At 44.1% G+C, this 25,105-nt stretch overlaps 2 protein-coding genes and 1 pseudogene across 6 annotated transcripts; 1 reads left to right on the top strand and 2 right to left on the bottom strand.

Moving 5' to 3' along the window:
• Positions 1 to 1,652: 1,652 nt before the first annotated feature.
• LOC308501523 lies at positions 1,653 to 2,941 on the bottom strand (annotated as a pseudogene). The gene is made up of 3 exons: positions 2,574 to 2,941; positions 2,143 to 2,432; positions 1,653 to 1,785 (listed from the first exon to the last, which is right to left on the bottom strand). The product of its transcript is annotated as an uncharacterized misc_RNA (transcript).
• Positions 2,942 to 3,443: 502 nt separating this feature from the next.
• MMACHC (metabolism of cobalamin associated C) lies at positions 3,444 to 8,154 on the top strand. The gene is made up of 4 exons (XM_081055018.1): positions 3,444 to 3,562; positions 5,585 to 5,779; positions 6,710 to 6,862; positions 7,314 to 8,154. Exons 1-4 carry the CDS (start codon positions 3,482 to 3,484, stop codon positions 7,731 to 7,733), a joined length of 849 nt encoding a protein of 282 aa, XP_080911144.1. The 5' UTR covers positions 3,444 to 3,481; the 3' UTR covers positions 7,734 to 8,154.
• Positions 8,155 to 8,905: 751 nt separating this feature from the next.
• PRDX1 (peroxiredoxin 1) lies at positions 8,906 to 20,989 on the bottom strand. Of its 4 annotated transcripts, XM_081055022.1 has the most exons (7): positions 20,746 to 20,987; positions 20,391 to 20,460; positions 18,158 to 18,274; positions 15,721 to 15,874; positions 15,231 to 15,353; positions 14,763 to 14,893; positions 8,906 to 9,225 (listed from the first exon to the last, which is right to left on the bottom strand). In XM_081055022.1, exons 3-7 carry the CDS (start codon positions 18,261 to 18,263, stop codon positions 9,140 to 9,142), a joined length of 600 nt encoding a protein of 199 aa, XP_080911148.1. In that variant the 5' UTR covers positions 18,264 to 18,274; positions 20,391 to 20,460; positions 20,746 to 20,987; the 3' UTR covers positions 8,906 to 9,139. The 4 variants fall into 4 exon arrangements, with proteins under 4 accessions (XP_080911148.1, XP_080911146.1, XP_080911145.1 ...); XM_081055020.1 differs by lacking the exon at positions 20,391 to 20,460 and having other exon boundaries at positions 20,746 to 20,989; XM_081055019.1 differs by lacking the exon at positions 20,746 to 20,987 and having other exon boundaries at positions 20,391 to 20,522.
• Positions 20,990 to 25,105: the final 4,116 nt, after the last annotated feature.

Here is a 25,105-nt window from a genome sequence, read left to right as displayed (position 1 = left end):
GGTTAGAAAGGGTGCTCTTCTGGAGATCTAAGAGGAGAGAAAGGGAACAGAAAACCAACAGTCAGCAAGCACTGTGATACACACATAATTAGGCCTTGAGCCTGTCTGATGGAGAGGGACATACAGGCCTCATTTGGGATAAGTAGAAACTGAGGTCAATGGATTCACACACACAAAGAAAAAGAGGCCGAGATTCCATTCTACCCAGAGCCAAATAATCACGCAGCTGGCATTTGGGCACCATTCAGATTCAGCTTCGCCCAGAGCTGGGATCACTGTCCTTACCCCTACCTAGCTTCCTTAAAAGTTCCCAGGTATTGTTATTATACAGAAGACTGTCTTCAGAACTAGATGAAGAAAGAAACATGGCAAAGGTGGCAGCCAGGGACAGCTTAGATTGGAGAACATGAACAGAGGTGCTGCAAAGGGAAACAGAATCAGAGGCAGAAATGGTGATGGTGGGTCAAGGAGGCCCTTTTAGCAAAGAATTGTCCTCCTTCCTGAAGCCAGAAGTCCCCCTTTATCCTCCAAACATATAAAGATACCTCAGTGATTCTGTATCAAGTAAAAAATACCCAACACTGCCCTTATGGGCTGTAACCCAGATACTCATACTACCCCTACTGGTCCATGTCAAATCTAGGATAGCTGAACTTTGGTCCCCAATGCCTGGCCTCTATGAGACAATTCCCTTCCACTGCCACAGGCACCCACAACCCCCGACCTGGGGAGGTCATACTCCTGCTGGGCATCCTGGGCCTCTGTCCTGGCAGCCTCTTTGCTGTCCTGGCAGCCTCTTTGCTCTCCTGGCCACTCTGCAGCTGGTCCAACATCTGCCAGACCATGATCGCAGGTAGAATCAAATCTTTCCCTCTCCAGGAGGATCCCCCTTCCCTATGACTGTCCTCTTCAGCACACTTGGAACCCTCAAGTGGGCAAGGACAGTTTCTCCTGGCCTGGAGCAGAGGACTTGGGAAGAACTTTGGAGGGAGGTAGAATCATCACAGGGAAGAGAAAAGAGATACGGGTAGGAGAGGGTATCCAGGCCTGCCTACAGAACAGGACAGATAGAGAAAGGGGACTCCACAGGGAGATATGAAGAGATAGGTTCAATCCTACTCCTACCTCCCAGCTGCGGGCCTGAGCTTGCCATCCCTCAGCCATCTATTTCAGCAACAGCTCCTGGTACTGGTCTGCAAATGAGAGAAAATGTAAGAAGGCTCTTCTCCAACTTCTTTCCTTCTCCCTCTCTGCCTTGTGCCCAGTGTGGTGCTGAAAACTGAGATAGAAGCATTCTGGTCCAGCTGATAGGAAGCTTCCAAGCTGACCCGGGAGAGTAGACTCACACCTCTAGAGATAAGACAAAATACTTGGCCAGATTTCTGAGTAGCTTAAGCAGTTAGAGCTATGGCCACTTACTGGGAAAACAAGAAGGCTTTCCAGAAAAGTGGACCGGTAAATTCATACCCTCCCCCAATCTTTTATTCACTCAGCTGGTCACACAGCAACTTCAGTTCCTCCCTCAGAATCTTTGACTCCTCCCAAAGCAGTTGCACCTGCAGGGATGACAGCAGTGTCATTCTAAAGCCAATCAACAAGCCCAGAGGAAGTTACCAGAGCTCTTGGTGAAGGCCACTGGTAGCATTGCACTTTCATGGTCCTGTTTGTATTTGGGCTTGGACCTGTTCCTGCACCTAGCTCTGAAGGCCTTGCAGTTCCCTTCTCAGCCCCTCCAGGTGTTGCTCCAGAAAAGCCCTCCACTCTGGGCCCCCCTGCAGCAACCTTAATGATGATATAATAGAAGTTGAGTTTCAGCTCCTCTAAGAGCCCAGACTTGAGCCCAGACTCCACTTGCAAATCAATACACAAGCACACTCACAACAGGTGTGTAACAAAATTGTGTGCATACATGAATGAGGTTATGTGTATGAAGAAAAGAACTGGCCAGATACCTTCCAGGATACAGATCTGGTACTTCTGCTGCTCTCGTTCTTCCAACAGGCCCTGCACAGCCTGCCTTACTGCCTCAGTCACCTACCCAGGCAGAAAACCATGAGCTATTGGGTAAGGGGCTTCGCCAATACCTGGTATCCTCAGCTCACACAAACACCGCACATACACACATAGGATCACAGGCCTCACCGAGCCTGGGATCTAAGCTGGGATCTGAGAATAGTAACTTCATCCCAGCGAGAAGATGCCATATGGGCCTCAGCCCAGCTCAGCCTCTCTGGAACAATAGGAGTCTCTAGAGACCAAGACTGTTGAGCTTCGATTCCTGACTGGGGAGACAAGTGATGAGGGGAAATCCAGGTCCCAGTCAGGTCTGCTGAGGGAATAAGGAAAGGACAAGTGCAAGACTTCTCTGCTTCTGTGTGTGTGTGTGTGTGTGTGTGAGAGAGAGAGAGAGAGAGAGAGAGAGAGAGAGAGAGAGAGAGAGGAAAAGGACAGATGTTTGTTCAGGAAAGGAAATAGCTGGACACTTGAAGGAATAGTGAATGATACATGCACTGGAAAAGGAAGATCTTGGAAAGAGAAAAGACTGGGGGGTAAAAAAAAGAGACAATACTTACTTGCAGCAGAGATTCCAAGTGGAAACAAACAACCGCTGCTGCAAAAGAAACAAGTGCTTGTCCAATGAGATCTGAGTCCTTTAATCCACACCCCCAAATCGGGGGCCTCAGGCATCCCCTTACCTTAATCCTGGCCACATTTCTGTCAGTAGCATTGAGAAGCGCGTGGAGCTGCTCAGACCAGCTCAGGCTCTTATTCATAACCTGCGGCAGGGGTCTGTCCCCTCCCATCTGTCTCCATGGTGTATTGTGCCCTTGCTCTCCCAGCCCGGGACAACCTATGCACTGCCCATGAAAGACCACAGCGTCAGATCAAAAGAGGGTAATACTAAGGGTGAGGATATAATATCAGACCAAAAGTGAGCCTCTGGCTAGTCAGGGGTGAGGCGTTCTTGGGGAACTGGGGTAAAAGCGGGATACCCTGATATGCACCTATTAGGTGGGAGTTGAAGGTGCTAAACCTTGGTCGAGACCTCCCCAGATACAGAACACTAGCGCCATCACGCCGAACCTGCGCTAGCTACTACTGCCGCCGCCGGGTAGTAAAACACTCCAGGAAGTCAGGAAAGTTAGACTGGCTGCCGGGGAGCCGCTTGAAAAACAAGAGTTCGCTTCTCACCGAGACAACTGGCGACAGAGGCTACCGAATTACGTTTCCCCGAGGCGATAGGCGCATTCACACCCTACCGTGAAGCTTGCCGGGAAACCGAGTCTTTCTGACTCTGTGGTGGTGGTTTCTAAGGACCAAATGAACTACGTATCCCAGGATGCACCGCTCAGAGTCAACGCTATTCTGCTGCTGGTTCCAGAAGTTCTTGGGAAATGGAGTCCAAGCGGTCTCAGAACTTAACGGTTCAGGTTATCCGTGAGACTCCATTCCCCAGCAAGCTCAGCGTGTAGCGTGCACTATGGAGCCGCAAGTAGCAGAGCTGAAGCAGAAGATTGAGGACACGTTGTGCCCTTTTGGCTTCGAGGTTTACCCCTTCCAGGTTGGTTTATCTTGCGGTGCTAGAGTGAGGTGTATGATTGGCCTTGGTGCTACCGGCATGAGGCCCGGAAGCCTTCTGATCCTTCCCAAGCTCCTCTGGCCCCGAGTCCATCTGACCTACCGAACAGTGTCAACGGGATCTTGGGTTAGGTAGAGGAGGTGTCGCACGTTTACCCTTTTACTCCATATAATGCCGGATTGATGAGTGGGAGACCCCATATGATTCAGTAACCTTGTGGCTCTATCATCTGCTTAATTTACAGGCAGAAAGGGACCTGTGGGGCCAGAGTCACTTTGAAGGACAAGGTCTGGAAGGTTTGCATGGCTAGGATTTAGGACATCTGAGGAGGGAAGGGGATTCCTGGTGTTGAACAAGCAAACAATTGGCTGGTTTGTTCCATCCACCACCAGAAGGCTAATTCATGATGTTGCCAGCGCTGGGCTGGGTATAGAAACTCTGCACCCGACTGGCACCACCACCTACCCTTGTTTACATAAGTCGATTTCCTCCTTATCCAGTGTCCCCTGCACTGAGCCGTCAGTAGCATTGAGAAGTGTGTTGAGTTGCTCAGACCAGCCCAGGCAGCAGGGATCTAGCTCCCTGGCATCTTGTGCCCTTGCTCTCCCAGCCCAGGACAACCGATGCACAGCCCAGGAAGGCCACAACGTCAGATCGAAAGGGGAATACTGCACTGTATACTTGGACACAAAGCTAAATTAGCTCAGCTTGAGCCCTTTGCCTGATGCGTAAGACACTGCTCGTTCCCACTCCTTCCACTGGCATATGGCAGTGCTAGGAGAGGATAGAGAGGAAGAACTGGGTTGGATCTAATTTGAGAGAAGACTACCCAGAATAAGTGGATTTGAGCTTTATATGAAAAGACAGATTGGAAGGAAGGAGGGTTATTTACATGCCAAATATCAGAAACAGCTTGAGTAAAGGTGTGGAGGTGGTGGATGGCAGGTATCGGGGAGAGTAAGGATGCCTATCTGCTGGGTCAGGTAGACTTGGGTAGTTACTGTACTGAACAGAGCTATCTGCAGCCCTGCCAGTCATTCTAGGCTCCTACTTCTCTCACTCCCTACCCGCATATTCAGTCAGCTACCAAGACCTTCAGGAATCTGTCTCCTGAATCTCCCAAATGCATTCCTTCCATCCAACCTATCTATGCTCCGGTTCAGGCCACTATTTCTGTTTTGGATTACTGCAATAGCATCCTTGCTGTCATTTTGCCTCCAATCCATCCTCCACACTGCAGCCAGATTGATCTTTCTAAAATTGATCATGTTAGTTTACTCCCTAAATTTTCAACGGCCCTGCATTATCACCAAATTAGACCCATATTCCTTAAGTTGGTATTCAAGGCCAGTTACAGCCTCACTCGTACCGATCTCTCCAGCTTCTCTCCCTCTGCTCCCCTCTACAGACCCTTCATTTCTATCAAACTAGACAATTTGCCGTTCTCCATGTACGCCCTGTACTTTTTGCCTATCTTTGTTTATGCTGTCACCTCTATTTAGAATACAGACCAGACTTTCCCTCCCCATATAGGCCTGTCAGCTTCTTTCAAAGCCTTAAAGACTCAGCTTCTAAGAAGCCTTTTCTAATTTCAGAGGACCTTCATATGGCCCTCTGCACTAATCACAGTACAATTATTGCTCCTACCATGTTTCCCTGAAAATAAGACCTAGCCGGACAATCCGCTCTAATGCGTCTTGGAGCAAAATATCTTATGTTATGTAAGAGCCGGTATTAAAGTAAAATAAAACAGGGTCTTACATTAATTTTTGCTCCAAAAGACGCATTAAAGCAGATTGTCCGGCTAGGTCTTATCTTCAGGGAACGGTTGTTGTTCATGAATTCTCTGCCTCTCTATCCTAAACTCCATGTCAAATTCAGACAAGTCCCCCATAAACACACATCACACAGCATCAGTAGAAATCCAATAATTGAATGAGATGGAGGCTGGGGCAAAATATGAGGTCTTGAATGCCAGGCTAAATTATGAATTTTCTGTTCCAGGTGGCATGGTACAATGCACTCCTGCCTCGAGCCTTCCACCTGCCCCTGCCAGGACCTACCCTGGCCTTCCTGGTACTCAGCACACCTGCCATGTTCGACCGGGCCCTCAAGCCCTTCCTGCAGAGCTGCCACCTCCAATCACTGACTGACCCTGTGGACCAGTGTGTGGCCTACCACCTGGGCCGTGTCAGAGAGGTGAGCAAGGCTCATATTCTCAACATTCCAAACCTGCAACTACTTCCAGCTCCTCCAAGCTCAATGCAGGGTCTAGACCTACCTAGGGCTAGAAACCACATCCCAGGTTGGATGATATCCTAAAGTCAGCCTTGACATTGTGATCTCTCCCCATTCTGCCTGCTAACCCCAGGTTTGGACACCTTCCTCTAGTAGTCCCCCCAGGTCTGAAATCAATCTCACTCACCCTACACTGATGGACAACTACCATGTTTCCCTGAAAGTAAGACCTAACTGGAAAATAAGCCTTAGCGTGGTTTTTCAGGGTGACATCTCCTGAACACAAGCCCTAAGGCGTCTTTTGGAGCAAAACGTAATATAAGACCCAGTCTTATTTTCAGGGAAACACGGTATATGAACCTCAGACCAAACTTCCCTTGGCCTCCAAGTGAAATAGGAGTAAGCCCAACATCCCCATGCCATCTGTCACCTGTCTTTGCCCTACACCTGGAAGCTTAATGCTGCCTTTGGAGCCTTTTGAGGACAAAACAATATTCCCCCACCACACACTCACATACACACTTAGACTGAGTCTCCCCAAAGCTGGGCCATGTCTTCCTCCATACTGGGACTCTAGAAGGCAGAGCCAAGTCACCCCTCATAATGGAGGTTTCTGAGCAAGACCTTGTGTATTTCCTTTCAAATATAGGCCCTCCTGGATAAACTATCATTTTCTTCTCACTGGAACCCCCCATCCCAAGTTTGAAGGTTGTGTTCCCTTCAAATGACTCCTGAGGACAGGACCATGTTCCCCCCCACCCCAAGTTTGAAGGTTGTGTGTTCCCTTCAAAGATGATTCCTGAGGACAGGCCCATGGTAACACAAATCAGGGTTCTCTAGGACAGTCATGATTCCCCTCATGCTGAGTCTCTATCCTGTCCTCTATTCCAGAGCCTCCCAGAGCTGCAGGTAGAAGTCATTGCTGACTATGAGGTACACCCCAACCGGCGCCCCAAGATTCTGGCACAGACGGCAGCCCACGTGGCAGGGGCTGCTTACTACTACCAACGACAGGATGTGGAAGCTGACCCCTGGGGGACCCAGGTCAGAGGGCAAGTGTGAATGTCTCGACTAAGGCCCCTCAAGATATCAGGTCCCACATTCCTCCACTTCCATTGGGTAAAGGAGTTTGTAGACACAATCCAAGAGAAAGGTGTCCTGCCCAGGAGTCCAGACCCATGTACTTTCTGGAGTCTACCTGGGGACACAACAGGTCAGAGAAACCTGTCTGCTTGTAAAACCATTACAGGATGGAGAGGGCAGAGCATTGATGAGTAGTGAGACAAAGTTGAGGCTCAGCCTAAGAAACCCTTCCTCTTGGCCAGTGAGCTCATCAAGTTGCCCAGATGGAATGGGAAAGCCCAGCCACAAGAGCCTCACGGGTAGAATCAGTGTCCATTAAGAAATATGTGAACAAGCCTAGTTTGCAGTGATGGTAGCTGAACCTGGTGCCAAGGAGATGTCCCTGACTTTGCTTTTCTTTTACCCTCCCTAGCACATAGCAGGTGTGTGCATGCATCCCCAATTTGGGGGCTGGTTCGCCATTCGAGGGGTGCTGCTGCTGCCAGGAATAGAGGTGCCAGATCTACCACCCGCTAAACCCCTCGACTGTGTACCAACAAGAACAGACCGAATCACCCTTCTTGAAGGCTTCAATTTCCACTGGCGTGACTGGACTTACCGAGATGCTGTGACACCCAAGGAGCGATACTCAGAAGAGCAGAAGGCCTATTTTTCCACTCCCCCTGCACAACGCTTGGCCTTGTTAGGGTTGGCCCAACCCTCAGAGGAGCCTAGCTCTGTATCCGCTCAGTTTCTCTTCACCACACTCATACCGAAGAAGCCTCAGAATCCCAGAAGAGCCAGTGACTGGCTCAATCCCAGGATCTCACCTCCTGCATCCCCAGGCCCTTGATGCCTTCCTCCTTGGTGGGATCCCTATTTACAGTGGTACTTGCTGGGATTTATTTGGCTTTGGCAAGGCAAGAGGTTTTATTATGGATACAAGATGATTCTTTTTTATAAGAGTTATAGTAGAGATCTTCAATGAAGATAAGGCTCAGAGAAGTTTGGTCAAGACAACAGAAAATCAAAGACCAAGGTAACCAATATGTGTCAACTATACTTCAATAGAAAAAAAAAAAACACCAAGGCAGATCCAGAATTCCCACCTGCCTTGGAATACGGGATTTATTGCCTGTTACCATTTCTCTGCAGTGCTCCAAGAGGCTACTTGTTAACAGGGCTTAAGGGGCAACCATCCCCTAGTAATGGTATAAATAATGCTTCAGGGTTGTTGTGGGGACTGAATACTAAATACATGTAAAGCATTTCTGAAATTGTGCCTAGCATATAGTAAGCCATGTGTCAGCTGTTATTGAAGGCCCTGGGGAATCCTGCAGTGCTCACAGGTCTTGCTCTCTGAACACTGGAGGGGACAGGTAGGCTGGGAAGCTGATAGAGACAAGTGTCTGGAAGGGCACCACCTAATACACTGAAAGATCCTCAGTTCTGAATCTGCCCCAGCCTTAAGGGTCCAGGAGGAACCCACCTCCCCGTGTTCACACACTACCTCCCTCAGGATAATATGAATGAGGGCCAAAAATGGACTACCTTCAAGGAAGCCAAGAAGTGTTTGGCTCTGTTATTTTGATACCAAAAGCCCTACCCTACAATCACCAACCCTGTGTGTCTCGTCCCGTTTTTAAAAGTTACAAAAGTACAGAGCCTCTAATTCTGATCTTTTACCAAGCCAGTACCAGGCTTTTATCAGAAGCCAAACTTCAGGATCTCATGCAGCCCTCCCAATAGTATAAAGGGTAAATGCCCAAGCAATCAGTCAATGGGACCCTAATCTAATTAAAACACAGCCTGTAACAAACTGAAGTGCCTTAGCCAACACTATAGCAGGTCTTGCACTTCTTCCCACATATAGTCAAACAAAATCGTTAACACCTTGGTTCAGTTCCATTTCCTGTGTCTACTTGCATTTCCCCTCTATAATTTCCTGATTGATAAAGCTCTCGGCTCCTCATTTTCCCCTAAGGAAGGAAAGCAGAGTAAATCAAAGGCAAATTCCACCTAAAATGAAGAAACAAGGTCTCAGTTCCAGTTTAATAGAAACTACAAAAGATCAAAAGTGATGCCTCACTACTGTATACATCAATTGGTCTGCCTCATAGCAAAGTTCAGGCCATTTCCTCCACAGGAATAAAGGCCTGTCTATCCCATACCACATCTGGGCTAAATCTAAGGACTTGTGTTTTAAGCATGACAGTAGTACAAGAGGTTTTGTCCCATGGCTATCCACTAGCCCAGCACTCATTTCTGCTTAGAGAAATATTCTTTGCTCTTCTGGACATCAGGCTTGATGGTATCACTGCCAGGCTTCCAACCAGCTGGGCACACTGCAAAAGAAAGATACCGCTAATTAATAACCTGCTCAGTGGTGAGCTCCACCCTCTTCCCAAGGACAAATGGATGCCTCAAAACCAAATCTGAGCCCTCTATAGCCTGAACACTTAAGCACCAGGAAGCCTAACCTACAGTATGTCTAAGATCATTCAGCCTTTTAGTGCAAGAGTAATAAAGATGTAATTTAATCCTCACCACAACCCTAATATATCTAATTTATTCATGCAGCACCTGAAATGTAAAGAAATTAAGCAATAGCTTCAACTGTACGCACTATTCTAAAAACAACCTTTCTAAAGCATGTATGGCAAGATTCGTTAATAGTAGATAAGGGATGAGTTTTCATATTCTTGCTAATTTTATGTACGCTTCAAATACATTTTTTTAAAAATAAGCCTAAATGCCCTTCAAAAAAATGGTGCTGGGTTAGCTGGATTTCCACATGCAAAAGAATGAAATTGGTCCCCTCCTTACAGTAAATAACTCAAAAATAGGATCAATGACCTAAGTATAAGAGCGAAAACCATAAACTGAAGAAAACATAGGGAGGTAAAACTTAATGACCTTGGATTTGTAAATATGTTCTTAGATATGATAATGAAAGCACAAACAAAAAACAGATAAATTGAACTTGATCAAAATTAAGAACTTTTATAAAGGACACTATCAAGAGTTAAGGGGGCATGGCCAGTTAGCTCAGTTGGTTAGAGCGCAGTGCTCTGAACAACAAGGCTGCCACAGTTTGATCCCCACATGGGCCACTGTGAGCTGCGCCCTCCACAACTACTGAAGTTGTTTCAGTAGATTGAAACAACTACTTGACTTGGAGCTGATGGGTCCTGGAAAAACACATTTACATAAAAGTTAAAAAATAAAAGACAACCCACAGAATGGGAGAAAATATTTACGAGTCATATCTGATAAGGGATTAATATCCAAATGTATAAAGAATTCCCACAACTTAAAAAAAGACAATTCAAAAATGGGCAAAGGACTTAACAGACATTTCTCCAAAGATACACAGTGGTCAATAAGCACATCAAAATATGCTTAGCATCATTAGTCATTAGGAAATGCAACTCAAAACTAGGGTTTCTGGGCGGGAACCTCCCCCATTCTGAGGAATTTTCCCTGCTTTCCCCGTTCCCGAATCCTGCGATATAAACTGTTTTCTGTTCTCCACGATGGATCGTTATGAATCGTTTCCACAAAGTGATGGCTGATACTACCAATCACCCGGGTTCAGGGAGCTGATTTTCCCGATTTCCCAACCAACTTTACTTGGGATTTGGGAACGGGAAAGCAAAAGAATTCACGAGAACGGGCAGGAATTCATCCAGCCCGGAAACCCTACTCAAAACATGAGATACCATATCCACAAGGATGGCTGTAGCATAAAAAAATTTTAAAAGGCAGTGTTGGTAAGGATGCAGAGAACCCCTGGTATTGCTAAAGGGAATGCAAAACGGTGCAGCTGCTGTACGGGAGTTTGGCAGTTCCTCAAGAAGCTAAACATGGAATTACATGACCCAGCAATTCTAATCCTATGCATATACACAAAATAATTAGAAACAAAGACTCAGACATGTGTTCACCAGTATTCTAGCGGCGTCAGTCACAATAGCCAAAAAGTATAGAAACAACCCTGTATCCAACAGATAGATACACAAAATGTGATATATAATTAATCAGCCTTAGAAAAGGAGGTTCTCAGGGTGGCTGGATGGTTCAGTTGGTTAGAACACAAGCTCTGAACAGGGTTGCCAGTTCAATTCCCACACGAGCCAGTGAGCTGTGCCCTCCACAACTATACTAAAGACAACAAGCTGCCGCTGAGCTTCCAGAGGGGCGGCCAAACAGCTCAGTCAATCAGAGTGCCAGATAAGGTTGCTGGTGCAATTCCCGCATGGGATGGTGGGCTGCATCCCTTGCAAGTAAGGATTGAAAACAGCAACAGGACTTGGAGCTGATGGGCCCTGGAGAAACACACTGTTCCCCAATATAAATAAATAAATAAATAAATAAATAAATAAATAAATAAATAAATAAAATGAGGTTCTAATACATGCTACGACACCGATGAACCTTGAAAACAATATGCTAAAAAAACAAAGACACAGATGGACAAATATTCTTAAGATTTCACTTACATGAAATATCTAGCATAGGCAAATTCATAGACACAGAAAGTAGAAGTGACCAAGGCCTGGGACAGGAATGGGGAGTTATTATTGCTTAATGGTTACAGCTGTTTGGGGAGATGAAAAGCCATTGTGAATGTAGTTAATGCCACTGAACTGTACACTTAAATGGCCAATTATGTTATACATTACAAAAACACAAAAATTGATTTAAAAAAACTTGTATGACTTGTTCCCATACCCAAGAAAATAAGCTAAATAAATGAACTTTGTAAACCGGTAACACGAAACTATTTCCTCTTGCTCAGTGTTACTTTAACTCTGCCAAACTGGATAGTGTGAAATACAAAGGGACAGGAACTCCACAGGAGGCCCTGCACATTTCCCTTAGTCTGCCTTGTACCCTCCTTCATAAGCAAAAGATCTGAGTTTGAATCTTTCACACACATGCAGAAAAGCACAGCCTTCAATGTTTTCCTACACTCCTGAGCCAGCAATGCTCCTTGGACTAACCTGACGGAAGTGAGGCAAGGGGACCAATTGCTGAGTTTCCACTTCCATTAATGTTTATTATTTGTCTAAGAGACATGTAAGTCACCAAAGTCCAGCAGCAAAAGTCTCACTTGGTCAAGTGAAAGGGGGTAAGACCCTTTCAGTCCATGGATGCCAAAGCCTCAAACCAGTTATCTGGGAACAACATATGGATGGCACAAGTGCCAAATGGCAGACCCAGCTGCCATTACTTTCCTGAAATTTCCATTTGATTGTTACATAGTTATTGTCTTTAGTGGCACCAAAGGGTTAAAACGCAGGTCCTAAGTACAAACAAGAACAAAGCGCAACACAAAAGCAAAGACCAGGCCAAAGGCAGTCAAAAGTTTGGCAGTAGGTGCGAACAGTACACCAAAAAGATTCTTTTGTGTAGGAAGAAAACAAAGCTCTAGAACAACAGCCCAATTGTGACACAAAAATAGGAGGAGTGTATTTTAAAAACGTATACTTGAAACCTACATAATTTTACTAACCAATGTCACCCCAATCAATTTAATTTAGGAAGAAAAAAAAAAGTAAGAAATAATGAACCAGAAGGAAAGACCTTGTCTGGGCACTAAAGCCTCATGGCATTTAAGACCACACCAATTGTGACAGGACAGAAAGATCCACACTTGGATGTTTCATATCCAACAGTGTTGGTTTTTCAAAATCAACGGAGTCCAGCAGAACTGGTTGAGTTCTACATAAAGCAGCCCTCAAGTGCCAGGTACTATGACTCTCCAAGGAAAAAATTACACCAGTCATGATAATCTCAGTAATCTCAGAGAGAATTTCCCCAACACGGAAGGCCCTAAACATGACTTTTTCAACATTTCAATTACCTAAAAAAAGGAGGACTTTGAATTTGGATTCTAACATTTACTATAAATAAGTGCTATGTTTAAGCATTGGTTTTATTGGTCCTTAACAATAGGAAGGTAGGATATAGAAATACAAATCATTATGTTGTACACCTGAAACTAGTATGTCAATTACACTGCAAAGAAAATACAGGAATGTAGGAATATTTGTCAAATAAACAACACATGTAATATATCTTATACAGAGTGTGCTTGGTATTCATAGGCTCTTAAATGGTAACTATCACAAGCCATAAAGGCTGCACAAAAAAAAGGCTGTTGCCTGTTCTAGTGGGATGGAAAGCGGCAGAGAACAACAGTCTGAAGAAGCAAGCATCACAATCATGAAAGCTTGGGTTCAAGAGTCTAGCCTATATGCAAGGTCCTTTACTGGAAAATCCAGTAAAGGGCAAATTTTGCCACTCCTTCTCTGCGCTGAACCTCACCCCTCACCAGGGGGGTGCAGTTGCAACAGCTATCTGCTCCTTCAATCTACTCCCACACAAGTTTCTGCAAATGGTGCCTTCTGACATCAGTACTCAGTGATCTCTATTAGCCTTCAACTCTAGCCAAGCTACCGTGTTTCTCTGAAAATAAGATCTAGCCAGACCATCAGCTCTAATGCGTTTTTTGGAGCAAAAATGAGTATAAGACCGGGTCTTATATTATAGTAAAACAAGACCAGATCTTATATTCATTTTTGCTCCAAAAGATGCATTAGAGCTGATGGTCCAGCTAGGTCTTATTTTCGGGGAAACACAGTAGCACTTTTGAGTCCCCCCAGAGAGACACCACTAATACAGACTAACAACTGCCGTCTTCTTTAAATCACAAGATCAGGGGTGAATGAGCCTTAGGAAGCTGGTTATGAACGACTTCTAAAGAAAATGAGATATAGTAAGAAATGTATCCAAGTCTCCCTGTGCACTCGATCTGATATCAATAGCACTTAATCACAACTATCTTGTCCTCAATTACATAAAGCTTGGGGGTTCAGGGGTTCAAAATTCTCTTTCCTCACATACCCTGAACCTATAGCCTCGGTAGCTGAGTCTTTAAAACCAAACTAACTCTTAGTTGGGATAAGGCTGTCTCAATCAGCAACAACTACACTGAGAGGTAGAGTAGAAAAGCTACAGCCTTATAAACTCAAAAGGTGGGATCAAGTAGTTCAGTACTTTATCACAACACTGCAATGAGAATATTTAAGGACAGATGTATTAGTGTGGAGCAATAGGAAAAGGGCTTATTTTCTAGCAAACGCTAAATAAAAACCTTAAACCAAGTCTGCTTAATCATGTTTAGATTTTAGAAACGCAGACTCACAAAAACATGTGATCCTGAAACTTCTAAATGAAGAACATAGGTATTTCATCAGAAACCCTCTTGCCTTAAACTTTCCTCCTTAAAAAGTTCTACGTTAAATATTGATAATATTTGGCATTTCGTGACTAATTCTTACAACTACAACCATTACATTGTACATATTTTTAAAGTATAAAACTGTATTAGCTGTATCTGCCTACTGTCTGTCTTTGGGTAATCTGTCTTAGTCCTATTTTCCAAATTTCAAAACTGGTCATATATTACGTATTTTTAAAACCCAACAAAATAAATATGGACTACAGGGATTAACTCTTCTCCCAATAAACATTTGCCAAGAAAGGCATGCTTTATCTCTAGATATGATTCTCAACCTTTTGTTTCGCCCTTATATACCTGAGATTCTCCGACACTCCTTTAATAAAGGTTAAATCTGCAGCAGTGAGGGATTCTAAATGAGCAGGGCAGAAGCTGGGAATAGGAAGTTGGAACAAAAAGCCTTTATATTCTCTTCCCCAAACTTTGCCATAACCCCACCCCCACAACCCACTATAATCCAGGCTTCAACTTCTTGAAGAGACACAATCACTTTCTTCTTGTTCGACTTTGCTCCTTTGTTTGTCTTTCCTCCTTACCACCACTGTTGTCCCATCACCAGGCAGACTGGCTTACCTTCTCCATGTTTGTCAGTGAACTGGAAGGCCTGAACTAATCTCAGAGTCTCATCCACAGAGCGGCCAACAGGAAGGTCATTTACAGTGATCTGCCGAAGAATACCTTTATCATCAATGATAAAGAGGCCCCTGGGAAGAAGAGATTGAAGAATGAGGAAGAGGCAATATTGGTTTAAAAACTGTTTTGTTACAATAGAGAAGTAATGGAAATGGGCTGGTCTCCCAAACTTGCACAGGCATTGTTGCCCTTAGTGAGGAGGCCACTACATAAAGAATGAAATGAGACCATCATGCTATACACCTTAAACTTAACAGTGATGTATGTCAATTATTTCTTGATAAAACTGGTTAAAAAAAAAAAGAGATAAGAGTCTCTACAGATCAGGGCTCTACCTTTCTCCAAACGAAAGGCCCTCACAGCCAGATAACTCTGTTGATGAATGTCAGCCCCGCTGTAGGTACATACCTGAACGAGATGCCTTCATCAGCCTTTAAGACCCCATAGTCCTGAGCAATGGTGCGCTTGGGGTCTGACACCAAGGGAATGTTCATGGGTCCCAGTCCTCCTTGTTTCTTGGGTGTATTGATCCTATAGCAAAAGGCACACAACAAATCACATTCATTCAAACTCCTGTGTAGCAAATATATTAACTGTATCTGTATTTTCCCCCTTTCCAGCATTTCTAATCTCACTTCCCCCAAAAACTTCAAACTTTTTCCAGTAGTAAAGTGAATGGCTGAGGACAGTTAGTCACCAGGATATACTCGACTGCAACCCAAGCAGTTTCTCCTCTGCTGCTAGGTAACAAGAAAGCAACAAGAAGTCAGAGCCTTTGCACTCCCTCTCCACGAAGGGCCAGAAGCCAATACTTGAGAAAGTCTATTGCCAAAGCCTGCCAGTCCCAGTTGCGGCTTAGTTTAAAAAGTCCATATGCCAAATGGACCAAGAGATTTACCATGCCAGGTGACAGAAGTGAGAATCCACAGAGGCACCAATCACTTGGCAGTTGAGTTTCTTAAATTCTTCTGCCCTATCACTGAAAGCAATGATCTCCGTGGGGCACACAAAGGTAAAGTCAAGAGGGTAAAAGAAGAACACAACATATTTTCCTAGGGAAAAAAAAGAACTTAAAGTTAGCCTTTGAACACTTGTCTTATTATGGAGACCACCTCAGGGATTATGCAGATGCCTCATCACTGCACTGTGCACCTGAAGCTGAACAATAATGAATGCCAACTACAAATATATATACATATGTGTATATATGTATATGTATATATATGTATTACAAAATGTGGAATACAGCTTTAGGAATAGAGAGTGGAAATGTAATGGCTGTATGTGATGTCAGAGGAGTAGTAGATTGGGGGTGGGGGGGTTATCTCTGTGAGGGATATAAATGATAAATGTCTATTACATTGTTTTGTACACCTGAAATTAAAAAAAAAATTAATTTAAATAAAAAATTAAAAAAATAAAAGTTAGCATTTGAAACAGACATCCTTGCTTTATAGAGAATGGAAAACTAAAGACATTTTTCCTACGGAAAAAGAGGTTTTTTTAAGTTGATAGCAGGCATAACAGCTAAATGCCAAGAAGCTCACACACATATGTCTCCCAGCAGCTACTTTCAGAACCTCTTAAAGGAGGGCCCACATGAAAAAAAAAAAGTTCCTTCCAGTTCCATGATTTATTTTTCTGCCTTCCTTATTAGCTGCCAACTACATAACAAACACTGTTCAGTCTAATTTTGATCTTCTGTGGGTAGTTAAAATTAGCATAAGCACCAAGTTCTCCAAAGGAAAGCAAGGATGCAGTTATCTACTGGATAGCGCAATGCCAATGCTTACAATCAGTGCCCAGAAAAGGCTGAATTGCAGGATTCTCTGCTGCAAGGCAGTAAGAGATCAACAAGAGGAAGTCAGAGCCTTTGTATTTCTTTCACAATGAACCACAGTAATAGGACGGGTAAGGTTTAAGTGATCATCGGAATCACCACAAACATGTTCCTAACAAGACTGATAAAAAAATTATCAGGCAAATGTTCCAGAAGTCCTGGTAGGAAACAAGACTTCTAGTTGGAATTTCACTGAAGTTACTCAGATTACCAACTGAAGTAGATCTTCAACGGGACAGGTAGCCTCTCACACCTAATGGGCTGAGATATTGGAACAATTCCAAATATTCACTTATTTCCAGGAAGCAACAATGTTTAAAACTCAAAACAAGTTGCTGTTGACATTCACTTTGAAAACCAAAATCCTGAAAAACTTCTCTAAACAACCTAAGCAGGGCATTGCCTAACAAGAACATTGAAGTCTCAACAAGTCAAGCCCCGGGGGGGGGGGGGGGGGGGGGGGGCAGAGGAGCTCTTCCTAAATCTCCTGTCTTTATACCCTTGGGCCAGGGTCACCACTCTTTGGTGCCACGCTTCCCTCCATAGGGTCCCACTAACCTGCTCTCATTACAAACAAGTGTGATGTGTCAGGAAACCTAGTCACATGTTCTACCCAAAAGTTGACTCCAGGAACTGATTACTACATCAATAAGAAAGGTATACTTGACAGCTGAGTTTCAGGTTTGCTTACTAAGGAATCTATATTCTCAATTTGTCCCAAAAGACCAAGCTGCCCTCACCTGCAAGGTAAAGGGGAGCCTTACTAGAACTTACTAGAACTAGAACTCGTGTCTGCATGAAGCTGTAATAGAAAACAGCTATTCCAAATGTGATATTTACTCTTCTCTAAGGGCAAAACATCAAGGGAATGTGCCTAAGCTCTCTGCTTAATAACACGGTAGCTATGACACACATATTTCATAAACTAAACAAGCAGCGTCACAGCTCCAAATACAAACTGAGACTTTCAATTGTTGAAGGCCTCTTACAATGAGATGAGACTATCTCCAATAATACAATTGACAAGTACTGAGAAGATAACTGAGCTAATACCGTGTTTCCCCGAAAATAAGACCTACCTGGACAATCAGTTCTAATGCGTCTTTTGGAGCAAAAATTATAAGAAAATATAATATAATTATAATATAATACTGGGTCTTATATTAATTTTTGCTCCAAAAGACGCATTAGAGCTGACTGTCCAGCTAGGTCTTATTTTCGGGGAAACACGGTATGTCCACGCTATGTCCAGGCATAGCAAAGTATGTGCTTTCTCCAGAAGCAGTCTGGACCTAGGATAACTGCCTTGTGGTAACTGTTGACAATCACCTCACTCCAACACAAAGGCAATATAGCCGCCCAACCTAAGGACCTTGACCTAGGAGATATAATTTATTTTACAATCAAATGTAAGCGATACAGAAATTGAACCAGCCATCCATCCCTAGCTTGCAAAATAATTCCATTTTAATGAACTTAATATAATTACTCTTACCTTTGTATTCAGATAGACTGATATCTTTGAACTGACCATCTGGCATAACAGCTGTAGCTTTGAAGTTGGGGGCAGGGTGCCCAATTTTAGCATTTCCTGAAGACATCTTGCTATCAGCTGGTCATGATAAAAGAGGAAATGAATTAGAAACAAGCCTTCTTTTTCTAGATAATTAGTACCCTTCATCTACTTAGACTTAGCTGGAGAACAAAAAATTAATCCAGTGGCCCTGAATATATGCATTAACTTTTATATTATTAAGAAGCATAAGATGATGGGGCCGGCCTGGTGGCTCAAGCAGTTGGAGCTCCATGCTCCTAACTTGGAAGGCTGCCGGTTCGATTCCCACATGGGCCAGTGGGCTCTCAACCACAAGGTTGCCAGTTCAACTCCTCGAGTCCCGCAAGGGATGGTGGCTCCGACCCCTGCAACTAACATTAAACACAGCACCTTGAGCTGAGCTGCCTCCCGGATGGCTCAGTTGGTTGGAGCGCGTCCTCTCAACCACAAGGTTGCCGGTTGGACTCCCACAGGGGATGATGGGCTGTGCCCCTTGCAACTAGAAAAGGCAACTGGACCTGGAGCTGAGCTGCGCCCTCCACAACTAAGACTGAAAGGATGACTTGGAAAAAAGTCCGGGAAGTACACACTGTTCCCCAATAAAGTCCTGTTCCCCTTCCTCAATAAAAATCTTTAAAAAAAAAAAAAAAGCATAAGCTGAGCTTTCCAACTTTTGAAACAAAACCAGATTATTACATATCTCTGAATATCAGCTTTTGTTTTCATTTAAAAATAGCAATTTCTTTATAAATTTAAGTAACCTCCATTAATTTTTCTTAATTATCATTTGTGCGATGGCATTTTCCTCTGTATTTTCATTATGCAGAAGCAGAGAAGGGAAGGTGGTTGGAGACTCTCAAACCTGAACCCAAATGCACAATGCAACATAGTGCCTGACTCCCTAAGGGGGGTCCTGTTGCCCTCCCTTTCCCTGGACTCCGTCTCCATGTGTCTTTATAATGTGAGAAGCACACTTGATATTCTCCAGGTAGACTTGCCTGAGAGCAGATCCTAGCCAATACAACTGTTTGAGAGGCAAGACCAGGATTGTGGCATCTGCTCAATTTCAACACTTTAGATGTTGTGTTTAAGCCCTAGAAGTCTTTTCAAAAATGGGTTTCTAACGGGGGAGGGGGGAGTCAAGATCCTAGGGCAGTAAGTAGAACCAGATTCGATTTATCGCTAAGAAGCAATGTCACAATGGATTCACCGAAGTCAACGCCAAGGAGTTAAGATTTAATCCAGTAAACCATCGGTTTGAAAGTCCCAAGAAGCTAATTTTCAAGTAACAAAGTTTTGGATTTATACGATCACAACCAAAAGAAACGTTGTGAGCATTGATCATTGCAATCTTCTAACTCTTTAAAACATTTAATATCAACAACAACAGAAAACCAGCAAAGCACATCGCAACTTGGCAACCAAATATAGGGTGTAACTTTAATATAAATGGCTATCTCGTCCACGCCTGCTTTTTCAGGGGGCCCCCAGGTCCACTAAAGCCCGACCTATCTGGAAAAAGGCTGTAGCCCGTTTGCACCTCCTCAAAGGATCTGCCCAAGAACGTCCCTGGCGAAAACCACGCCCCCACACGCCATCTCAGGTACCCTCCTGCCACTCCCATCATCACCGCACCCTAGAACTTCGGAAAGCACCAGCAGAAAAGACTGTGAGCAGTCTTCACCGAGGGCATTTGTAATTACCACAAACCCCATTCTGCACCGAAGCTCCACAGCTAGTCGCTGCCAAGGAACGGGCACAGCCTTTACTCCTACCAGAGGACTCAAAAGTTGCCTCAGGTCAGTTTCCAGATCCATTCTAGAATCTTCTCGAACGGTCCAGTGGACCCCCAGCCCCACCACCAGCTCTCCCCGCCAAGCCAATCTGCGCCCTGTGCCCGGGTTGCCAGGGGAAGAGGAGACTCGAGCCGACGTTAGCCTCGAGGCTCACTCCCGATCCCCGCACCCACGGGGTGGAAGGCGGGAGATAGGCAAGTGAGAGTGCACAAACCGCTGGGCGACTCTCGGGCGTTAGGCCTCGCCCGGCCGCCTCCCTGGTCACAGCACGTTCACTGGAGCCAGAAAGGGCCCGGGAGGAGGAGCAGGAGGAAAAGGTGACGAGCGGGGTGTGGGGTGCTTCCCTTCGCCAAGGCCGCGCTGCCCACATAACTCACCAGCTCTAAGGCACCAAAACCAGTCAGGAAGAGGACGCCCGAAACGTGCCCCCGACGCTATCTTTATAGCCTGTACAGATCTCGCGAGAGTCAGAGAGGATCAGGGGTACTCGAGGTGGAGAGAGAGGAGGGGGATCGGGTCCGAGCCCCGCCCCAACCCAACGCAGCCGGAATGACTCAGCTCTTTTCTTCTGTGGGGGCGGGTTTGGGTGCTGAAAGTACCAATCCCCCTCCCTGCAGCCGAAGGTTAGGGTCGGAGAGTGAGGCACACCCTCCTGACCTGTTGCAAACCCAAACGCTGCGGTCAATCCGGGATCTCTGCGGGGACGGGTGGGGGAGGGGGAGGCCTGCGTACCTTGCCCTCAAAGCCCAAACCAGGGTAACGGTCCACTGCTGTCCACGTAGGATCACATCCAACCACATCAAGCCCTGCGAGCTATCTATCCAAATATTCCTCAGATATTCCGGTCGGGTCCCAACCGCTTCTGCCTAGTGCCGATCCTCGGTACTCCTCAGTCCTTAGACAGCCCCATGCATTGTTCTAATTACTGGATTGCTTGCCGCTTTCTCTCTCCCATCCCTTCCTTCCACTGCTGCTGGAGGGACTCTTTCTGAAATCTGATCGTGTCACTCCTCTGATTTGTGGTTTAAAAAAACTGGGGCTCCGTAGTCAATTTCCTGAATTAAAACTCCTCACTGTCAGTTTACGTATGGTCTTCAGACAAGAGTCTTAATCCATTAGTTTTACTTTTCTTACCTGTAAAATGGAAATACTATTAATTCTTTGTTGAGATCATCTCTGGAGTTTATTTAGCACAGTACCCAGTTCTTATGTGTTAGAAATTTTAGCTATTATTATTACTATAACTCTTGCTTCTTGACTGTAACACTCAGAACAGAGTAGCTATTTCAAACCTTTAGGCTATTGTTCAAGCAGGAAGAATCTTGTTCCCTCCCAATTGGCCTAAAGCAAATGTCTTTAAAGACTCAGCTAAAGTATTATTTATTCTGAAGCTGTTTCTGACCTAAACTCAACGCTGCAATTCTTCTGAAGTTGTTCTTGCACTCACCCTGAGTGTTGAGCATTCCCTACTTTGTGTCCAAACAATAACCTGTAAACACACACACACACACACACACACACACACACACAACAAAGCAACTTTTAAACTATTTTACTTGTTTACATTTCTGCCTTTCCTTGCTAGACTGACTTTCTGGAGCATAGGGTTTGGGTCACGTCGGTCTCTATGCCCTCAGGTCACAACAGAGCACTGATATAAAATAGGAGCATTTAATAAATAGTATTACGTCCCCCTTTCCCCACCGCCCACTATCCTACTAACCGCCTTGGACCTCATAGCCGGATAAGAAATGGAGAGTGCTGTGTCATGCTGGCTGAGCTCTCAGATTTTTTTGGTATTTATCATCCTTCCTTGCAATAGTAGTGATTTTTTTCCCCCTTCACTGCCTAAAACTGAGGGGTTATTTGGCTATTATTCATTCCTTCTTGAGGAGGCAGGGGAGATACAGATTTCAGAGCTTAATAGTAAGTAGATTGTTATTGCTAAGGGCAGATTAAACCAAGAACACACTGTCCTACTTCAGCCAAAAGACAATTACCATTTATTGTATCTACCATGTGCCAGGCCCTGGGTGTGGCACTTGGGTCTATTTGTCTCATTTAAAAATCAAGAGTTATCCTGGCTCAGGGAAATAGTAACAACCTGTCCTCATGGGAATATAAAAAAATGAAACAGAAGGACAGAATTCTGAAAAGAGAAATCTGTTGAACACTTGTCTAGTTAAGTGATTGTGGAATCTCCTTCCTCAGAGAACAGTTAAGATTTCGGAAATGGGGGCAAAGGGACCTTTTCCTTTATCCTCTACAGGACTTGGTATATACCTCTATCTCCATTTTTACGAATTTCCCATTGTTTTATCCTCACTTGTTCAGCAGTAGGACTAGTTGGACTTAGGGTGAGGGGAAAGATGAAGTTCAGTCAGATTCCTTGATTTCTTTTCTTGGTGACATAAAAGTGATGTCATTTACCAGTGATATGGGAAACACTGGAGGAGAAGCAGTTTTGAGGTTAAAAATGACAAACATTTATTGAACACTATGTGTTTTATAGATGAGGTGCCTGATGCCCAAAAAATTTAAGTAAATTGTCCAAGGCAGGTGAATAGGTGTTGGAGTCAGTTGCCGTCCCAGGTAGCAGAGCCATCATGTTGCACAATATACTAATGTGATACTTATATAGACTATAATGTGAATGGTGCCCCCGGACTTGTGCTTTACGGTGGTCTGGCCAGACTGTATGACCCTAATCCTGACCCCTCTTTTAAAGGAAAAGATAATCAGTTTGGGTTGAAGCAAATAACCTTGACATGTTCACAAAACATCCAGGTGGAGGTGTCCAGAAGTCACCGTTAGAGATGTACATTTGAGAATCAGCAGCACAGAGGTTTAATTACGTATTTATTACTCTTCTATTTACAGGAGGCTTATATTCTGCTAGGTACCAGACATGCAAAGATGAATAAGACACCATCTACTGAGGTGTTTTCAAGAATCACTAAATTGGATGAAGAGTGGGGTAATTCACAGAAATGTAGTGAAACCAGTTTTGGAGATGATGAGAAAGAGCCCACTTTGGGGCATGTTGAATTAGGAATTCTATGGGAGAGGGCCAGGAGGAAGTTGGAAATGTGTAAATTTGAGGATAAGCCTATGGGAAGGCAGAGACCCTGCCTGTCTTGTTCATCATGTTATAACCCTAGTACTTAGCAGCATGTTTCCTGGCACATGATAGGTACAATAGATATTTGTTAAATCAATTAATTATATATTTTTAAAATCATTCACAATATCAAGGACACTTGAAACTGGGGGAGTAAATGCAATTCCTGAAAAAGTGGAAAGAGGTAAGCTAAGACTAGAACCTCAGAGAATTTCTATGAAGGTAGGAGGAGGGACAAAAGCAATGAAAGGCAACTCAAAAAGAACATTTTGTGGGTGCAGTTTGACTCATGAAGATGGACTGTTTCTACCAAGAATAATTTCCTTTGGTCACTGCCATCAGCATTGAAGTTTATTGCACCTAGGAAAGGGTAACAAAAAAAACAAAAAAGAAATAAATTAAGAAATCAGTTAGTGGATATACAATCTTCCACCTGTGAATTTTACTTAGTAAATTTTCTCTAAAATCCTTTAAATTAAAAAAATACATATCTAAGTTGCTGGTTGCCGAGGGCTTTATGTGGGACTTTGTTAGGAAGAATTGCTTGGAGTCAGGGCAGCTATTGAGAAAATGCATGAATTGCATTTTGTTCTATTTCTTAGAAGTGAGGTCCTTAAATATTTTCTCTGTACAATTCAAATAAGTAAGACTCTTCTTTGGTGGCAAGGCAAGGATTCCCAGTCCAGTTTTTCAGAGGATTTAGCTCCCTCCATCTATTAAAGTAATATTCTCAAACATATCAGTAACAAGAGGTCCCTTGTGAAAGAAAAAATATTCTTGAGGACCCCCCCATGTTGGTTTAATTTTTTTAATTAAAGTTTATTGGGGTGACAGGGGCCGGCCCGGTGGCGCAGGTGGTTAGAGCTCCGTGCTCCTAACTCCGAAGGCTGCCGGTTCGATTCCCACATGGGCCAGCGGGCTCTCAACAAAAAAAAAAAAAAAAAGTAAAGTTTATTGGGGTGACAATTGTTAGTAAAGTTACATGGATTTCAGGTGTACAATTCTGTAATACATTATCTATATCTCACATTGTGTGTTTACCATCTTGAGTCAGTTCTCTTTCCATCACCGTATATTAGACTGGTTTAATTTATTAACTTTAATTTTATTTCATTTTTTTATTCAGACTATTTAGTATTTTAATAGGTTGCTCCAGGATGCAGTGTTGAAAATAAGTTAAAATACTGTTTCATGAAAATATTTTCTTTGTTAATTACTACTACCCTTGCTGCTGATGAACTATTGCAAGTTGAAACATACAAGATGAGTTTCCTGAAAGCAATACCCTCCAGGAATATGAATATGGTCTTAATGCTACAGTGCATCTTCTTGTGGGTTCCACATACCTAAAAGATCTGACAATTAAGTTCAGGAACTTGTTGCAACCATGTTGCTAACCGTTTTTTTGATATCAGAAGGGTTATTCATTATGAATTTGTACCAACTGGACAGTTAACCAAGTTTACTATTTGAAAGTGTTGAAAAGGCTGAGTGAAAAAGTTAGACGACCTGAACTTTTCTCCAACAATTCATGGCTCTTGCGTCATGACAATGCACCAGCTCACATGGCACTGTCTGTGAGGGAGTATCTAGCCAGTAAACAAATAACTGTATTGGAACACCCTCCCTACTCACCTGATCTGGCCCTCAATGACTTCTTTCTTTACCCAAAGATAAAGGAAATATTGAAAGGAAGACATTTTTATGACATTGTGGACATCAAGGGTAATACCCTGTGTGGGGACAGAGTTTCAGAGAGCAGTCTCCAGGCTCTCGGCTCACGTGGAAAGGTGCTGGCTCGGTTTTTAGATGGCCACCAGCTGTAATCAGATGGCCATTCGCTGTGGCTAGGTGGCCATCAGCTGTTAGCTAATATAACTGCCATGGCTATGGTATAGGGTGGGTGGGTTGGTTGGCAGAGAAGCGGACGACGGATTGTGGCTAGCAAGTGGGGTTAGCAAGTGTGGATGG

This window comes from Rhinolophus hipposideros (genome assembly GCF_964194185.1).
Source record: "Rhinolophus hipposideros genome assembly, chromosome: 8".
In the NCBI taxonomy this organism is placed as follows: Eukaryota; Metazoa; Chordata; class Mammalia; order Chiroptera; family Rhinolophidae; genus Rhinolophus; species Rhinolophus hipposideros.
Note: the sequence above shows the minus strand (reverse complement) of the source record. Positions and strands in the feature narration are given on the sequence as shown.

Coding starts and splice junctions, on each gene's coding strand:
- PRDX1 (XM_081055020.1), bottom strand. CDS start 18,263: ATGTCTTCAGGAAATGCTAAAATTGGGCACCCTGCCCCCAACTTCAAA. Junction 15,354..15,720: donor CACTTCTGTCACCTGGCATG/GTAAATCTCTTG, acceptor CTTTTGCTATAG/GATCAATACACCCAAGAAAC. Junction 9,226..14,762: donor CACTGACAAACATGGAGAAG/GTAAGCCAGTCT, acceptor TTTCTTTTGCAG/TGTGCCCAGCTGGTTGGAAG.
- MMACHC (XM_081055018.1), top strand. CDS start 3,482: ATGGAGCCGCAAGTAGCAGAGCTGAAGCAGAAGATTGAGGACACGTTG. Junction 3,563..5,584: donor TCGAGGTTTACCCCTTCCAG/GTTGGTTTATCT, acceptor TTTCTGTTCCAG/GTGGCATGGTACAATGCACT. Junction 5,780..6,709: donor ACCTGGGCCGTGTCAGAGAG/GTGAGCAAGGCT, acceptor CCTCTATTCCAG/AGCCTCCCAGAGCTGCAGGT.